General features: G+C 39.4%; 1 protein-coding gene across 2 annotated transcripts in view; it reads left to right on the top strand.

Annotated features, from left to right (window-relative positions):
• The first annotated feature begins 8,389 nt into the window (after positions 1-8,389).
• The window catches only part of LOC139922797 (NACHT, LRR and PYD domains-containing protein 3-like), a 40,708-nt gene continuing 31,502 nt past the window's right edge, over positions 8,390-17,595 (top strand). Inside the window, exons 1-2 of one of the 2 annotated variants that reach the window (XM_078287401.1) lie at positions 8,390-8,491; positions 9,334-9,423. In XM_078287401.1, coding sequence (XP_078143527.1) covers positions 9,350-9,423 — 74 coding nt within the window. In that variant the 5' untranslated portion in view covers positions 8,390-8,491; positions 9,334-9,349. Of the gene's footprint in view, positions 8,492-9,333; positions 9,443-17,595 lie in introns of those variants that run through there. The other variant, XM_078287405.1, reaches the window with a different exon arrangement.

Genomic DNA, 17,595 nt, shown 5'->3' with positions numbered 1-17,595 from the left:
ATATTGAAATTGACCAAAGCAGCACCTTTTTTTAATTCTCATAATGTAACATTTATATTGCTTTCATTTATTTATTTATTTATTTTTGTGGTTTTAGATTACCAAATGACATTTTTTTAATGCATTTCTTACCGTCAACAAATCCTATGAAAATAACAAAATCAACAATGTGTTTGCTCTCCTCCCGTTACTTTCTGACTTCCCACGTTCCGTTTTTAGCCGTAAACCCGGAAGTCATTGGCTCCAATTGGAAGCTAAAAACCTTTAAATACAGCTCACAAAGACATAGTTTACATTTTAAAAATCTCTAACTGTTACCATGAAAAGTCAGACTGTTGTAGTTATTACCAAATCAAATTCAAATGGGAACAAAGTCTTCATTACGCCGGGGACTATTTTCTGTGCTACGGAACTACTTTCCTGAGATGGAAAACGTGTTTACAGCCGGCTTATTAAGTCGTTTGAGGAAAAAGTCGTCCGGCCCGGTGCATCGTGATGATGAAATATGCTGCAGAGCAGCAGCATGGCTCTGTGACGGGTTTTTAATAAAGCAATAAGCCCCACGAGGCCGTGGTTTACAGTGATTTTAGAACAGCTAAGGGGGTGTTAGGCACTCCGCTCCGCGTTGTGCTATTTTCATAGGATTTGTTGACGGTAAGAAATGCATTAAAAAACACCGGCGTTATCCTTTAACTCGCTTTGTGAAATGGAAAATCCTGGGCTTATCCCAAATTGTCAACAAACTTATCCGGCTAACTCAGTGAGCCACGTACATGAACCGGACCGTGTTTGACATCATCTGTCAGTGGTAAACTACCTGATTGGTATCACTTGTTTTAATTTTAACCAGAAACCCTGTATATGTAAACACATCCATACACAATGTATAAAACTACCAACCTCTGTACTGCACTTGATACACATATCTGGATATCCGGATGTTGGCATGATCCCACACCTCTACCCATGTGGCTTCATCTATCTCAATCCCCAGATCTTGAGCCCATGTTTGTGAAGTTACATCCTTTACTGCTCTTACAAAGTGCCTCATAGCAGCGTCTCAATATACACCTATTAGGCAAGGCAAGTTTATTTATATAGCACATTTCATACACATCAGCAATATAATATTAATATAAATAAAAGAAAAATACAGATTAAAATCACATTTAAAAAAGACAGTGGAAACACTGCATATTTTATAAAGTAATTGATCAATTGGTGAAATTTCCCAAGTAAATTTGCGCCCAATTTGATTTTGAATAATTTATATTTAAACTGAAGTTGGTCAAATGACATCATTCTCTTCAAGATAGTAATACCTAATTTTTCCCATAAAGAAAACCCATTATCAGCAATGTTCAACTCTGCCTGCGTTCACACTGAGCGACTCAGCTGATACGACATGGAGAACATAGCTAGCTAGCAAGCGCTAATTAGGTAGCATTCATTCAAAATAAACAGAAAAAATCAAACAACATGGGCTGTATGGGACGCTCTTCTCTTCACTTTTGTATTTTTACATAAAGATAAAGTGTCAGGGGAAAAGCTCTGTTCTGTCATTTAGTTGTTCCTCCCTTTACTGTTACATTAGAGACGAGGAGAGCATTGTCTTCATCAAGCAGAGGTAGCAGTGTGGAGACCAAGGAGAGACGATGGGAAGGGAATAAACACTGGTCACTGCTCAACAGTACAACTGCTCATCAAAACAGACATTCATCAGGAATTTTTAAGCCAGAAACAACATTCACATGATAATTGTAAAAACATTTTGATGGTTCCAGCAGCACTATCTGTAAACTCTGATGAGTCGAGGAATCACTGATTGTTTGTAAAATGAGACTTGGAGCGAATCTTTTGATCTAAAGGCTTATGCTTGCATAACCTTTGCCTTTCCATCAAGGCAAAGGGCGGCTACTTTAAAGAATCTAAAATATAAGACCGTTTTTACTTCATAGTTTTGATATCTCTAAAATATGGAAAATAGTAAAAAATAAAGAAAAATCTAGTGCGTCCAAACTTTTGACTGGTAGTGTATCTGTGTCAACTTTCTTTTGTCTAAATCTCTTTTCTCTTTTCTGTTAACAGCACTCCGGAGGCAAGAACAGCATCAGATTCTCTCATCAATCAGTTAAGAGAGGACAGAAAAGCATTGCAAGAGAAAACAACAGCATTGCAAAAGGAAACATTAGCATTGCGAAAGGACAAAAAAGCATTGCAAGAGAAAACAACAGCATTGCAAAAGGAAACATTAGCATTGCGAAAGGACAAAAAAGCATTGCAAGAGAAAACAAAAGCATTGGAAGAGAAAACAACAGCATTGGAAGAGAAAACAACAGCATTGCGAGAGGACACAAAAGCATTTCGAGTGGAAAAAAGAGCATTGGATTCTCTCATCCGTCTAAAATATGGTAAACGTCGTCATCTCAACTCTGAAGAAGAAGATCTGTCTGACCTCAGGTATTCTTCCTTCAAAACAACCACATCACCTTCATACCCAACATCACAGTGAAGAAGGCCCTTGAGGCATTACTGGGTGTTACTGGTCCAGTTAAAACACAACAGAGATAAGCTAGTCCATATCTTGTTCCCTAGCTGCACTAGGTGAGTAAACAGGGAACTCTGAGCCTGCGTTCACACTGTGAGCGACTCAGCTGATACAACATGGAGAACATAGCTAGCTAGCAAGCGCTAATTAGGTAGCATTCATTCAAAATAAACAGAAAAAATTAAACAACATGACTTCAGAGCTTACCTCAACCGTTCTCCAAGCATCGCTGGCTGACAAGCTTGACCATAACTGTGTTCACACTGAAAGCAACACGATCATCAAGTCACTGGAAGTCTGTTAATCTCCTCCAGATCTGAGCGACCAGGGAAACTCGGTCCATGTGCGGACGAAAAGTGCAAAAACTTTAAATTTGGCCACTCAAACAAAATCACATTTGAACTGTGATTTTTAAACCTGCAATAAGCGATATCAGACCTTCTAACCAATCCTGAACCCGTGTGCGCGATGTGGAGATTTCATTGAGATTCATTGAGAATGATATAAACCGATATCCAGCTGTGTTGCTGTTTTCAGCTCTTTTCTAAAGCTTGTTGTCAAGTTCCGCTCCTGAACGAAGCTCCTCCCGCTACATTTAGCAGCTTTTCTTTTTTTTAACAGCTTGTCTCCTCCCTCGCTGTTTAAAGGCGGCGCTTACCCCCTCCCATTCCTGAAAAAAAAGTGGTAATGGTGGAATTGATGAAGCGAGCGAGTAAACTTGTTAAACTAGTAAACTTGTTAAACTAGTATACTTGTTAAACCAGTAAACTTGTTAAACTAGTAAACTTGTTAAACCAGTAAACTTGTTAAACTAGTAAACTGTTAAACTAGTAAACTTGCTACCTGCCTCTTCACTTGTCATTGTGGGACATGTGACCTTCAGCAGGAAAAAGATCTGTCAAAGTGAGACTGGTAATCGGCAACATTTCTCCGTAGGTACAGTTAGCTTAGCTGTTAGCATTTATGCACGGACCTTCGCTAGATTTGTCCTTTGGGGCCTCCGTAGTCCAGCAGCTTCTGTCACCCTCTAGTGGTCGGAAAATTGCTTAGTGCAGCTTTAAACGTCTTTGATCATATATGTGCATAAATAGGGGGGGAGTTCATATATAATAGAAGACCTTTAATCTTGGGAAATAAGACAAATCTACAGCGTCTCAGATAGGGCTGTATGGGACGCTCTTTCTTCTTCCTCACTTTTGGATTTGTACATAAAGATCTGGGCTAGTGCAGCTTTAAATGAGTGTAAGAGGAAAAGCTCTGTTCTGTCATGTAGTTGTTCCTCCCTTTACTGTTACATTAGAGACGAGGAGAGCATTGTCTTCATCAAGCAGAGGTAGCAGTGTGGAGACCAAGGAGAGACGATGGGAAGGGAATAAACTCTGGTCACTGCTCAACAATACAACTGTTCATCAAAATAGACATTCATCAGGAATTTTTAAGCCAGAAACAACATTCACATGATAATTGTAAAAACATTTTGATGGTTCCAGCAGCACTATCTGTAAACTCTGATGAGTCGAGGAATCACTGATTGTTTGTAAAATGAGACTTGGAGTGAATCTGAATCTGCTTCTAAAATGGATGGATTTTTCCAAAATGCAATAACTTTAATCCTCGCTACTAAGATGAGACATTTGTTTTTAGCATGAGCGGCCTCAGTGGGAATCAAACCCCAAACCCTGCAGTGTTAGTGCCTTGCTCTACCCACTGAGCCACACTAAGACTGTTAATACACTACCAGTCCACAGTCTGGACCACCTGACTGATGTTTCTCATTCTCTTAAAGCCATTTTGATCTAAAGGCTTCTGCTTAAATGCTTGAAATGAGTTTCTTAGACAAATATAAATAGTGAAGTTGATCCTATGTATGAATTTCTTTCCAAAGCCTTTGCCTTTCCATCAAGGCAAAGGGCGGCTACTTTAAAGAATCTAAAGTGTAAGATAGTTTTGATTTGTTTAACACTTTTTTGGTCACTGCATGATTCCATTTGTGTTATTTCATAGTTTTGATGTCTTTATTATTATTCTAAAATGTGGAAAATAGTAAGAATACAGAAAAATGGGATGTGTCCAAACTTTTGACTGGTAGTGTATCTGTGTCACCTTTCTTTTTGTCTAAATCTCTTTTCTTATCTGTTAACAGCATTCTGAAGAAAAGAACAGCATCGCCTCCTCTCATCTTTTGGTCACATTGGGCTCTTCTCAACTACATAAAAGATCTGTCTGCCCTCAGGTATTCTGCCTTCAAAACAACCACATCACCTTCATGCCCAACATCACAGTCAAGAAGGCCCTTGAGGCATTATTGTGTGTTACTGGTACAGTTAAAACACAGCAGAGATAAGCTAGTCCATATCTTGTTCTCTAGCTGCACTGCTGTGTGTACAGGTACATTGTCGAAATGGTTGTTGTCTTTCTGGTGTACAGTGATCTATTTGATGGACTGACTGAAGACCAGAAGATGAGTGAAGAGGACAGATCAGTGTCTCCATCAGACAGCTGCATATCAATGCAGAGTGACCGCTCCAAAGGCGACAATCCAAACTTCAGCAATGAACCCAGACCTTCAGGATCAAAGTAAGACCACTGGTTCTCCTGTTAGCCCACCTGATAGAACTTGATTAAAGCTGCACTCAACAATTTAGAGAGAACTGTCTAATTATTTGAATGACTTCATGTTGTTTGGGGGGGGGGGGGGGGGGGGGGGGGGGGGATGAGTTAAACTGAATGAATGTGAAGACTGAGTCGTCACAATACTGGCTCCTGAAAGTTTTTGTTTAAAGTGTAAAATTCTAAAAATGTTGTCCATATTGATCCCTTTTACTCACTCAGGCTGAATTTGCTTATTGGGAAAAACAATACTTCATCCTAAGGTTACAGTTCAACAATTTTAATATATTTTCCTTTCAAAATTACTCTACCTTTCTTGCTAGAAAGTTTTTTTTAAATATGTAAATTGTAAAGGACTCACTCTTGTTTTAGCATCTTGAAAAAGATGTAGCACATACAGTACTGCGCAACTCGCTTTACGTCCCAAATGTCAGTGTAGTTGCAGTTCCCACTGGTCGCCAACAGAGGGCGATAAAGGTAATTGATTACTTAACACTCCTTTATGTTTCCTTGCAGCTCATCAGCTGAAGACTCGGGGATAGAAGATGATGACTGAGAGTCGAGGATTTAACGAGACAGAAAGCTGCAGCAGAAGTGACTGAAAGCTCCTTCTCATCTGTTTTGTATCATGCTACAGGATTTATTCTGTTGTTTATTATGTTGTTGTTTATTATTATGTTGTTTTTTTCATGTGTAACTCATGTATCGGTTGTTGGATTAAGCCTCGTGGTTTTTAAATAACGTTATGGAATCAGGTCATTTACCCGTGTGGCAGTGCTTCAGTTGAACACGCTGTGGGTCTGTACAGGATCTGTGCTTGTTATCATATTCTATTAAATGTTTGTATTATAGAAGTGAGGATCAGGTCAAAGGTTTTTTTTTCTTTTATAAATGAGGCTGCTTTGCCTTGTTTGAATTTATCAATTTAGAAAGCAGTTGTCAGAATAATCATTTTACTCAGTCACATTTTGTCAATAGATTTTATGCTATAGGAGGATTTAGTGATGAAGTCCTCTGCTGTTTCCACTGAAGGAACGACAGCTTTCTGCTCCATCGTCAGAGCAAACACACACACACACACACACACACACACTGTCGACATTTTGCAGATCAAAATGATGAGGTTTTTTTTTTTTGGGGGGGGGGGGGGGGGATTGGAAGAATTTCTCTCCATGTCTTTACAGTTACCTGATGGACTGTGTAATCCACAAAAAAAAAAAAAAAACATCTTTATCTGCCTCTATGCACTCTATCTCCTGTCAGACCAGAATTTAGCTTTATGTCACTTACTCTCGTTGTTCTCTCCTGACTAGATCCTTGCTTGTGTTGTATTATAATCTCATGTGTACATCGCTTTGGATAAAAGCGTCTGCCAAATGGGAAATTGTAAATTGAAATTGTAAATTGAAATTGTAAATTGAAACTGTAAAACACTGTTTGCCAAATCTGTTCCCTTTGCTTTTGATTCATGAGACTTTGTTTTTATTTCTGTATGTAAATTTGTACATATGTTTCTGATTAGGTGAAGCTATTTTTGATTAACAGAAGGATTTTCATGTTAGTTTGTCGGTCGGATCGCTCCGTAAACAGCTGGATCTTTTTGGAACAAAGAAACACTTCAACTGAATTGTGCTGAATCATTTGCTTACAGATTAAAATTTACCTTTTGAACAAAATAGTCTTTATGTGGTTTGACATTTGTGATGCAAAAAATAATCTACATGATAGTCTTGCTGTGCAGGCTGGGAAATTCTGCAAAACTATGGAAAATCAATTTCCAGGTCTTGAAGTTTTGGAATTAGACAAAATGACAGAAATATTGTTGAATCTGGATTCTCACACAGTTTCACATTTTGAATAGTTGGAGCTTTATTTTCACACATTGTGTTCTGCTGTATGAGGTTTTGACTGAAACTTTTGGCTGTGAATTAATTGAGTTTAATGAGTTAATTATGAAATATAATTATTTCTGAGGTTCTGATTGAGAAATGTGGAAATTATACAAAAAATCCAGATAAGTAAATCTAGTAACTATTCACTCCTGATCCACAAATGACTTCACATTTCGAGGCTGTTGGTGTTTGTGGTGGACGACGAATCCTCAGCTGGAGAGCGATGTGACCTTTGACCTGAACACTGAGCTGCTGCAGCAGGTGAGTCTGCTGCTCATTTGGTTTATTCAGGTTTGTGATGGAGATTCAGCTGCTGCCTCAGATTCACTCTGAAACTGAGTCCAGGTTTCAGGACAGAAAGTCAAATTACCAGAATATTAAACCACTGTAACTCTAATCCACAGTCTGTCATTCATGTGTGTTGCTGCTCCAGGATCCAATTAAGTAGAAAAAAGAGTGCATATCCAAAAGACTTCCTACAGGTGAAAATGTATCAACCAACAATATAGTAAAAGTATTTCAATAATAGATAATGAGCCTACATCAGTATTAAGGAATAGTACATCATAAGAATAGAGTGCCTAAGTATATAAAAAATATCAGAAGATGGGCCTGTATCAATGTCTCATGGAGCAGTGCATCATAAAAAATGACATATAAATACAAATATATCGGGCCTATATCATGTCAACAAATACATCCTGGATACAGGATGTCGCCCAAGTCAGAAAACCTCCATCAAGAACCCAAAACACACAGAGCCGACATCACTGCTGCTCCAGATCCAAACTGACCAGGATCCAGTTCAAAACTTTGATTCTGGATCAGAACCAGACAGATTCTCTGATCCAGGATCAGCCTGATCCAGCTGATTCTGAGTCAGTTCCTCCTAAACTTATCAGACTGGATGCTTCTGATCCTGTAGATCAAACCAGATCCAGAGTCCAGACTCTCTCCTGCCACCTGGTGGACAGATGATCACTTATCACTTATACAATTAATTAATTAATTAATTATTATTATTTTTTAAATCTGGTTTAATCCAAACCAATGATCAAAATCGTATCAGATGTTTTTTAACTGAGCACATTAGAGATCATTAGATTTTTTACAAGATAAAGTTTCATTGCAACTCTGATTCACTGATGAAATATTTCTGTCATGAAAACTGCACACAGCTGGTGAAGACGCTTTAGTTTCTGCATGAATTATCAATAAATAGAATAAATTCAATGCATTCAACAGGTTCCTCATTTAAAATAAATGCACTTTGATCAGAGACTGAAACACACTCAGACCAGTAGGTGGATCCTGTGTGCAGAAACAACAAAGTGAAAGTAAAGTGTGAAGTTTAGTAACTGCGCCATTTTTTTCAGTTCTTCAGATCAGATCGACGCATTTCTCAACGGAACATCGGAGGTGAATTTTCATATCAAAACAGGTAAATGACTGTAAATCAGATTAGTGGAACTTTACTGAGAGAAACTAACAGGTGGAAACTGAAGTGGTTTGGTTGTTTCTGAGGGAAAACAGTCTCTTCTCCATGGATCAAACATTCATAGAAATAATAATTAGGATTTCTGTTCGGTTTTGATTATGTTTTCATTTCAAGATTGTATTTCTTTTTTTTACGTTTAAAGCTTTAACCGTCGTGGCGTGAAACATTTTAAGTTCCTTGTAAAGAAGTTTCAGATTGATTGGCCAACCCGTTGAGGAGCAAAATGGATGCGGACGGACGGACAGAGACTTCCCCATTTATAGTAGGATAGTAGGATGTATCATCAAATCTAACTAATGCTGAAGCTTGTAAACTGCTGCACGAGCTGCAGCAAGCCAGAGACAGACAGGCATGTTTGGATAAAAGTAATAAAGTATTGCTGTGTGCATAACAACACACATATCAGAATACTGAGTGGAATCATTACATTAAATCTGGAGTGAAACTTAAAATAGATGTAATAAAAGATCAGATTATGTTGTATGCATGATGAAAGTGCCTTCATGACTTAATGAGGTAAATTAAAGGCTATAAAATGAATAAGGGATAAATGAACACAAAAACTTTGCAGCCTGTCTCTTCCAGGAAAAGTGTTAGAAATGAGTTTCCCCAGCAGGAAAGGATCAGGAGGAGACAGGACTACAGACAGGAAGCAGTTTGACGGTGGAAAGGAAGGGGGGGGGGGGGGGGGGATCTGAACATTGTTCCTGTCCATTTCACAAACTGTTATGAGACTGTTGCTCAAACCAGAGACTGACTGCAGACTTCACTGCTGTTCTCTGTAGAAACACTGGAGGAGAAATGAGTCACCGAGGTAAAACCTCCAAGAGGAAAAGGAGCCATCCAGATGGACCTGACACTGGGAAGAAAGCTAGGTGAGTGAACCGTATTTGTGTGGTGTGTGTCTGTGTCTGTGTGTGTGTGTGTGTGTGTGTGTGTGTGTGTGTGCGTGTGCGTGCATTAAACCCAGACCTTCAGGATCAAAGTAAGACAACTGGTTCTACTGTTAGTCCGACTGTCTGAAGTACTTCATTACCCATTACCTGTAAGGCGACATCAAACAAATGTGTTCTTCTTAGTGTGTGTGTGTGTTAGTGGGGGAGCGGGGGGGGGGGGGGGCATGGCGGTTGGATTGGTCAGTTTGGATCGGTCACTTCCTGTGTGGAGAAGATTTCCTTCAGAATTTAAAGCTCCGTATGATTCAGTTTTCATGATTTAGTTTCAACTCTCCTCTGTCTCAGGATCAGAATAAAGTTCTTCATGATGTTCTGCAGATAAATGTAGTTTAGTTCAAAGTTGAACTGAATGAGTTAAACTGAATGAATGTGAAGACTAAAGCCTGATTTATGGTAGGGCGCTCGACACCTTTGATAAGTGTCGCTCGACAGAAAATAAAGAGCCGCGCGACATTTGTAATTTATGCTTCGGCGAAAGTTTTCAGTCGTCTCCATGGTAACCAGACGCTATCCTAACGTTAAACTTCCATGATACAGAATAATCTTCTCGACCACCGAGTGGTTATTGTTTAGCCTACTGTAACATTTTCGTCTGACCAATAAAGACAGCAGGGATAGTAAACATAGCCTACCTGTCCCGTAGATTTTTCCACCGACGTTTGCAGTCCAACAAACTGATATTCAGGGTATCAGCATCTCTTTCCACGACGTTAATGCCATCTGCACATCTTTGTATTCTTTCATTGAAGAATCATACAGGTGGCGATACTAACTTGTTCTGCCAGTCTTTCATCTATACCCTCCATATTTGCTACGAGCTAAACTAATTAAACTAGTTAATTAAGCAAGGACAAAAAAGTTACAGACCAAAATATCAGTAAGGACGTTCAGTTCAGTGAAAACTACAATCTCCATGGCGACGTTAGTGTGACGCAATGTGACTACCCAATCACATTGCACGACAAAATGTGACGGTGTCCGCGACATAACAAAATTCTCCAGGTGCCGACATGTTGGGAAAGTGTCGAGAGACACTTTTTTCTGTTGAAAATACGTCATTTCTGTCGAGCGACACTTATCAAAGGTGTCGAGCGCCCTACCATAAATCAGGCTTAAATGGTCACAATACTGGCTTCTGATTGGCGGACAGCAGAAGCCTAACCCTCTAATTCAAATGAGGGAAACCTGTGGAGTGGAGGCTTTTCAGTTCAAATGCTGCAAACTGGACCCTGATTGGATAGATTTCAGTCATTCTTTAGTGAGGGAGCCAATCAGGAGTCCAGTTGTGATGCGTTTCCTGGAGTTAGTCTGAAACTGACTGGAAACAAGCATGGATGTTTAAAAAATGCAATAGCTTTAAATGTAACCACTCAAACAAAATCACATTTGAACAATGTGATTTTTAAACATCTTTGATCATACAGTATATGTACATGAATAGGGGAGAAGTTCATATATAATAGAGGCCCTTTAATCTTGGGAAATAAGACAAATCTACAGCATCTCAGATAGGGCTGTATGGGACGCTCTTTCTTCTTCTTCACTTTTGGATTTGTACATAAAGATCTGGGCTAGTGCAGCTTTAAATGAGTGTCAGGGGAAAAGCTCTGTTCTGTCATTTAGTTGTTCCTCCCTTTACTGTTACATTAGAGATGAGGAGAGCATTGTCTTCATCAAGCAGAGGTAGCAGTGTGGAGACCAAGGAGAGACGATGGGAAGGGAATAAACACTGGTCACTGCTCAACAATACAACTGCTCATCAAAACAGACATTCATCAGCAATTTAAGCCAGAAACAACATTCACATGATGATTGTAAAAACATTTTGATGGTTCCAGCAGCACTATCTGTAAACTCTGATGAGTCGAGGAATCCCTGATTGTTTGTAAAATGAGACTTGGAGCGAATCTGAATCTGCTTCTAAAATGGATGGATTTTTCCAAAATGCAATAACTTTAATCCTCGCTACTGAGATGAAATCTAAATTTTACAGTGTCTTCATTACACATCCTTGATCATATCACAATATAAACACAGAAACATTTGAATTTCTTTCACAGCACCTTACAGCACCACACATGCAGACATTTGTTTTTAGCATGAGCGGCCTCAGTGGGAATCAAACCCCAAACCCTGCAGTGTTAGTGCCTTGCTCTACCCACTGAGCCACACTAAGACTGTTAATACACTACCAGTCCACAGTCTGGACCACCTGACTGATGTTTTTCATTCTCTTAAAGACATTTAGATCTAAAGGCTCCTGCTTTCACACTGTGAGCAACTCAGCTGATACAACATGGAGAATATAGCTAGCTAGTAAGCACTAATTAGGTAGCATTCATTCAAAATAAACAGAAAAAAGGTAATGACATGACTTCAGAGCTTACGCAACCGTTCTCCAAGCATCACTAGCTGACAAGCTTGACCAGAACTGTGTTCACACTGCAAGCAACACGATCATCAAGTCACTGGAAGTCTGTTCATCTCCTCCAGACCTGAGCGACCAGGGAAACTCGGTCACTCAACAAGCTCCTCGACCAAGGAATGCTTTGCGACCATCACCCATTAACAGCCAATCAGATTTGCGTGCTTCCTTGTTATCTATCTTGGTTTTATGAAATAACGCTTTTACAGACTGGATCCTCTACATTTTAGAGAGGTTGAATGGTTAGATCGAGATACAATTTGTATTATTTCTTTTTTTTCCCACGGCGCAGCCAAGGGCATCAGGAGCCAAATTCAGGTCAGGCAGTCAGTCAAACATCTGTCGCTTCGTTAGACGATGCGCTTCGTGAGATGGCCTCTAGAGGGCGTCTTTGACTAGGAGTTGGCCTCTATGGGCTAAATGCCACATTCAGTCTCACACAGTGAGCCCCACTCTCCACCGATTTACAGACATCCACGTCTTCTGCTGTCCTGCGAACCTTAACGGTTGGTAACGTTATTGTGGTGTTGAAGTGACGTTCGTGGAATACGTAACTTAACCGTTAACCGTGTCGTGCCAGCTGACCATTGCTCCCACACACTGACTCCCACTCTCCGCTGTTAATTCATTTGTGTGTGTGTGTGTGTGTGTGAGCATTGAAACCAGACCTTCAGGAACAAAGTGAGACAACTGGCTTGACTGTTAGTCCACCTGATAGAACTCATTAAAGCTGCACTCAGCAACTTTGAGATAACTGTCCGAAGTTTTTGAGGGACTTCATTACCCAGAAATCCTGTAAGGTGTCGTCAGTAAACAAATGTGTTCTTCTTAGTGTGTGTGTATGTGGGTGGGTGGGGGGGTTATATTGGTCAGTTTGAATTGGTCACTTCCTGTGTGGTAGTCTCTCAGATAATCAATGTCAATTTGATATCCAGGATGAAGAGTCAAGAAGCAGCACTGTGGCAGACAGCAGCAGATCTCCCACAGCTGAGGATCAGGTAACATTATGATCACAGAGAGGGGAAACATGATCATGTCCATCAGGACAAGGTGGACAAACTGCATCTCAGGGCTGTATAAGTTAGTCTGTCAGTGACAGGTGCAGCATGTATTTGGGCCGTACACAGAGACATCGGTGCAGACAGGGCCATCCTCAGTAGAGGGAGTGTTGCTGCCAGTGTTGGAGATTGGAGGCTTGTTAGTGTTATGGTGATTGAGGGCTTGTATAGTGTTGTAGTGACTGGAGGACTGCTGAATTGAAATAAATGATTCAAATGCGAGCTGCAGTAAATGTGTTTTAAAGAGTAATAACATTTTTGAGGGACAACCTTCAGACACCCTACTGATTTGTCCCTATCACTTTCCAAAGTAAACCGACAGCCTTTGGAATAAACACTGGTCACTGCTCAACAATACAACTGTTCATCCAAAACAGACATTCATCAAGAATTTTTAAGCCAGAAACAACATTCACATGATAATTGTAAAAACATTTTGATGGTTCCAGCAGCACTATCTGTAAACTCTGATGAGTCGAGGAATCACTGATTGTTTGTAAAATGAGACTTGGAACGCATCTTTTGATCTAAAGGCTTATGCTTGCATAACCTTTGCCTTTCCATCAAGGCAAAGGGCGGCTACTTTAAAGAATCTAAACAGTTTTTACTTCATAGTTTTGATATCTCTAAAATATGGAAAATAGTAAAAATAAAGAAAAATGTAGTGTGTCCAAACTTTTGACTGGTAGTGTATCTGTGTCACCTTTCTTTTGTCTAAATCTCTTTTCTCTTTTCTGTTAACAGCACTCCGGAGGCAAGAACAGCATCAGATTCTCTCATCAATCAGTTAAGAGAGGAAACAAAAGCATTGGAAGAGAAAACAACAGCATTGCAAAAGGAAACATTAGCATTGCGAAAGGACAAAAAAGCATTGCAAGAGAAAACAAAAGCATTGGAAGAGAAAACAACAGCATTGCGAGAGGACACAAAAGCATTTCAGGAGGAAAAAAGAACCAAACCATTGGATTCTCTCATCCATCCAAACTTTGGTAAAAGTCTTCATCTCAGCTCTGAAGAAGAGGATCGGTCTGACTTCAGGTATTCTGCCTTCAGAACAACCCCATCACCTTCATACCCAACATCACAGTGAAGAAGGCCCTTGAGGCATTACTGGGTGTTACTGGTCCAGTTAAAACACAACAGAGATAAGCTAGTCCATATCTTGTTCCCTAGCTGCAGTAGGTGAGTAAACAGGGAACTCTGAGCCTGCCTTCACACTGTGAGCGACTCAGCTGATACAACATGGAGAACATAGCTAGCTAGCAAGCGCTAATTAGGTAGCATTCATTCAAAATAAACAGAAAAAATTAAACAACATGACTTCAGAGCTTACCTCAAACGTTCTCCAAGCATCACTAGCTGACAAGCTTGACCATAACTGTGTTCACACTGCAAGCAACACGATCATCAAGTCACTGGAAGTCTGTTCATCTCCTCCAGACCTGAGCGACCAGGGAAACTCGGTCCATGTGCGGACGAAAAGTGCAAAAACTTTAAATTTGGCCACTCAAACAAAATCACATTTGAACTGTGATTTTTAAACCTGCAATAAGCGATAGCAGACCTTCTAACCAATCCTGAACCCGTGTGCGCGATGTGGAGATTTCATTGAGATTCATTGAGAATGATATAAACCGATATCCAGCTGTGTTGCTGTTTTCAGCTCTTTTCTAAAGCTTGTTGTCAAGTTCCGCTCCTGAACGAAGCTCCTCCCGCTACATTTAGCAGCTTTTCTTTTTTTTTTAACACTAGCTTGTCTCCTCCCCTCTAAACTAGTAAACTTGTTAAACTAGTGAACTTGTTAAACCAGTGAACTTGCTATCTGCCTCTTCATTTGTCATTGTGGGTCATGTGACCTTCAGCAGGAGAAAGATCTGTCAACGTGAGACTGGTAACCGGCAACATTTCTCAGTAGGTACAGTTAGCTTAGCTATTAGCATTTATGCACGGACCTTTGCTAGATTTGTCCTTTGGGGCCTCCGTAGTCCAGCAGCTTCTGTCACCCTCTAGTGGTCGGAAAATTGCTTAGTGCAGCTTTAAACATCTTTAATCATATATGTGCATAAATAGGGGGGAAGTTAATTTATAATAGAAGACCTTTAATCTTGGGAAATAAGACAAATCTACAGCGTCTCAGATAGGGCTGTATGGGACGCTCTTTCTTCTTCTTCACTTTTGGATTTGTACATAAAGATCTGGGCTAGTACAGCTTTAAATGAGTGTCAGGGGAAAATCTCTGTTCTGTCATTTAGTTGTTCCTCCCTTTACTGTTACATTAGAGACGAGGAGAGCATTGTCTTCATCAAGCAGAGGTAGCAGTGTGGAGACCAAGGAGAGACGATGGGAAGGGAATAAACACTGGTCACTGCTCAACAATACAACTGTTCATCAAAACAGACATTCATCAGCAATTTAAGCCAGAAACAACAGACATTCATCAGCAATTTAAGCCAGAAACAACATTCACATGATAATTGTAAAAACATTTTGATGGTTCCAGCAGCACTATCTGTAAACTCTGATGAGTCGAGGAATCACTGATTGTTTGTAAAATGAGACTTGGAGCGAATCTGAAACTGCTTCTAAAATGGATGCATTTTTCCAGAATGCAATAACTTTAATCCTCGCTACTGAGATGAAACATTTGTTTTTAGCATGAACAGTCTCAGTGGGAATCAAACCCCAAACCCTGCAGTGTTAGTGCCTTGCTCTACCCACTGAGCCACACTAAGACTGTTAATACACTACCAGTCCACAGTCTGGACCACCTGACTGATGTTCCTCATTCTCTTAAAGCCATTTTGATCTAAAGGCTTCTGCTTAAATGCTTGAAATGAGTTTCTTAGACAAATATAAATAGTGAAGTTGATCCTATGTATGAATTTCTTTCCAAAGCCTTTTCCAAAGGGCGGCTACTTTAAAGAATCTAAAATATAAGATTGTTTTGATTTGTTTAACACTTTTTTGGTCACTGCATGATTCCATTTGTGTTATTTCATAGTTTTGATGTATTTACTATTATTCTAAAATGTGGAAAATAATAAAAATAAAGAAAAATGGGGTGTGTCCAAACTTTTGACTGGTAGTGTATCTGTGTCACCTTTCTTTTTGTCTAAACCTCTTTTCTTATCTGTTAACAGCATTCTGGAGGAAATAAAAGCATTGGATTCTCTCATCTGTCGGTCACAAGAATGGAGTCTAACTCATCTTCTCAGCTCCAAAGAAGAAGATCTGTCTGCCCTCAGGTATTCTGCCTTCAAAACAACCACATCACCTTCATACCCAACATCACAGTGAAGAAGGCCCTTGAGGCATTATTGTGTGTTACTGGTACAGTTAAAACACAACAGAGATAAGCTAGTCCATATCTTGTTCCCTAGCTGCACTACTGTGTGTACAGGTACATTGTCGAAGTGGTTGTTGTCTTTCTGGTGAACCGTGTTACTGATCTATTTGATAGATTGACTGAAGACCAGAAGATGAGTGAAGAGGAGGGATCAGTGTCTCCATCAGCCAGCAGTGATGCACAGAGTGACCGCTCCAAAGGCACCAATCCAAACTTCAGCACTGAACCCAGACCTTCAGGATCAAAGTAAGACCACTGGTTCCACTGTTAGCCCACCTGATAGAACTTGATTAAAGCTGCACTCAACAATTTAGAGAGAACTGTCTAATTATTTGAATGACTTCATTACCCAGAAACCCTGTAAGGCGACATCAGTAAACAAATGTGTTCCTCTTAGTGTGTGTGTGTGTATGTAATATGTCTTCTCCACACAGATTTCCCACCAGTGACCTTCAGAATTTAAAGCTCCACATGATTTATGTTTTCATGATTTAGTTTTCAACTCTCCTCTGTCTCAGGATCAGAATAAAGTTCTGATGTTTTGCAGATAAATGTAGTTTAGTTCAAAGTTGAATTGAATGAGTTAAACTGAATGAATATGAAGACTAAGTCGTCACAATTCTGGCTCCTGAAAGTTTTTGTTTAAAATTCTAAAAATGTTGTCCACATATTGATCCCTTTTACCCCTTCTCACTCAGGCTGAATTTGCTTATTGGGAAAAACAATACTTCATCCTAAGGTTACAGTTCAACAATTTTAATATATTTTCCTTTCAAAATTACTCTACCTTTCTTGCTAGAAAGTTTTTTTTAAATATGTAAATTGTAAAGGACCCACTCTTGTTATAGCATCTTGAAAAAGATGTAGCACATACAGTACTGTGCAAAAGCCTTAGGCACCAAGATTTTTTTTTATATAAATTTTGTCTTAGAAGTTTATTTGTTTTCTGCATTAGTGTCAGCAGACTGCTCTTTGTGGGCATTTTTTTTTTATATTTAGAAACTTTTCATTTTATTATTTATTTGAATTTTGTGCCTAAGGCTTTTGTATACTGTATTATTTCTGTTCTAAAAAACATTTTGTTTGGTCAAATGACATGAGTATATTTTTATATTGTACTTCATGTCATTGCTTACTGTGAAATAAATATAGTTTGTTATCAAGGAGCATTGGGTGCTGGTCATATGACGTCACTAATAATAGACACCTGTTTCTATTTAAGCTTTTATTGTCATGACACCCTGAAGAAGTATATTTTGTAT

Source organism: Centroberyx gerrardi, chromosome 12 (assembly GCF_048128805.1).
Source record: "Centroberyx gerrardi isolate f3 chromosome 12, fCenGer3.hap1.cur.20231027, whole genome shotgun sequence".
Lineage (NCBI taxonomy): Eukaryota > Metazoa > Chordata > Actinopteri > Beryciformes > Berycidae > Centroberyx > Centroberyx gerrardi.
The sequence above is the reverse complement of the archived record's forward strand: the minus strand, read 5'-3'. Positions and strand labels throughout refer to the sequence as shown.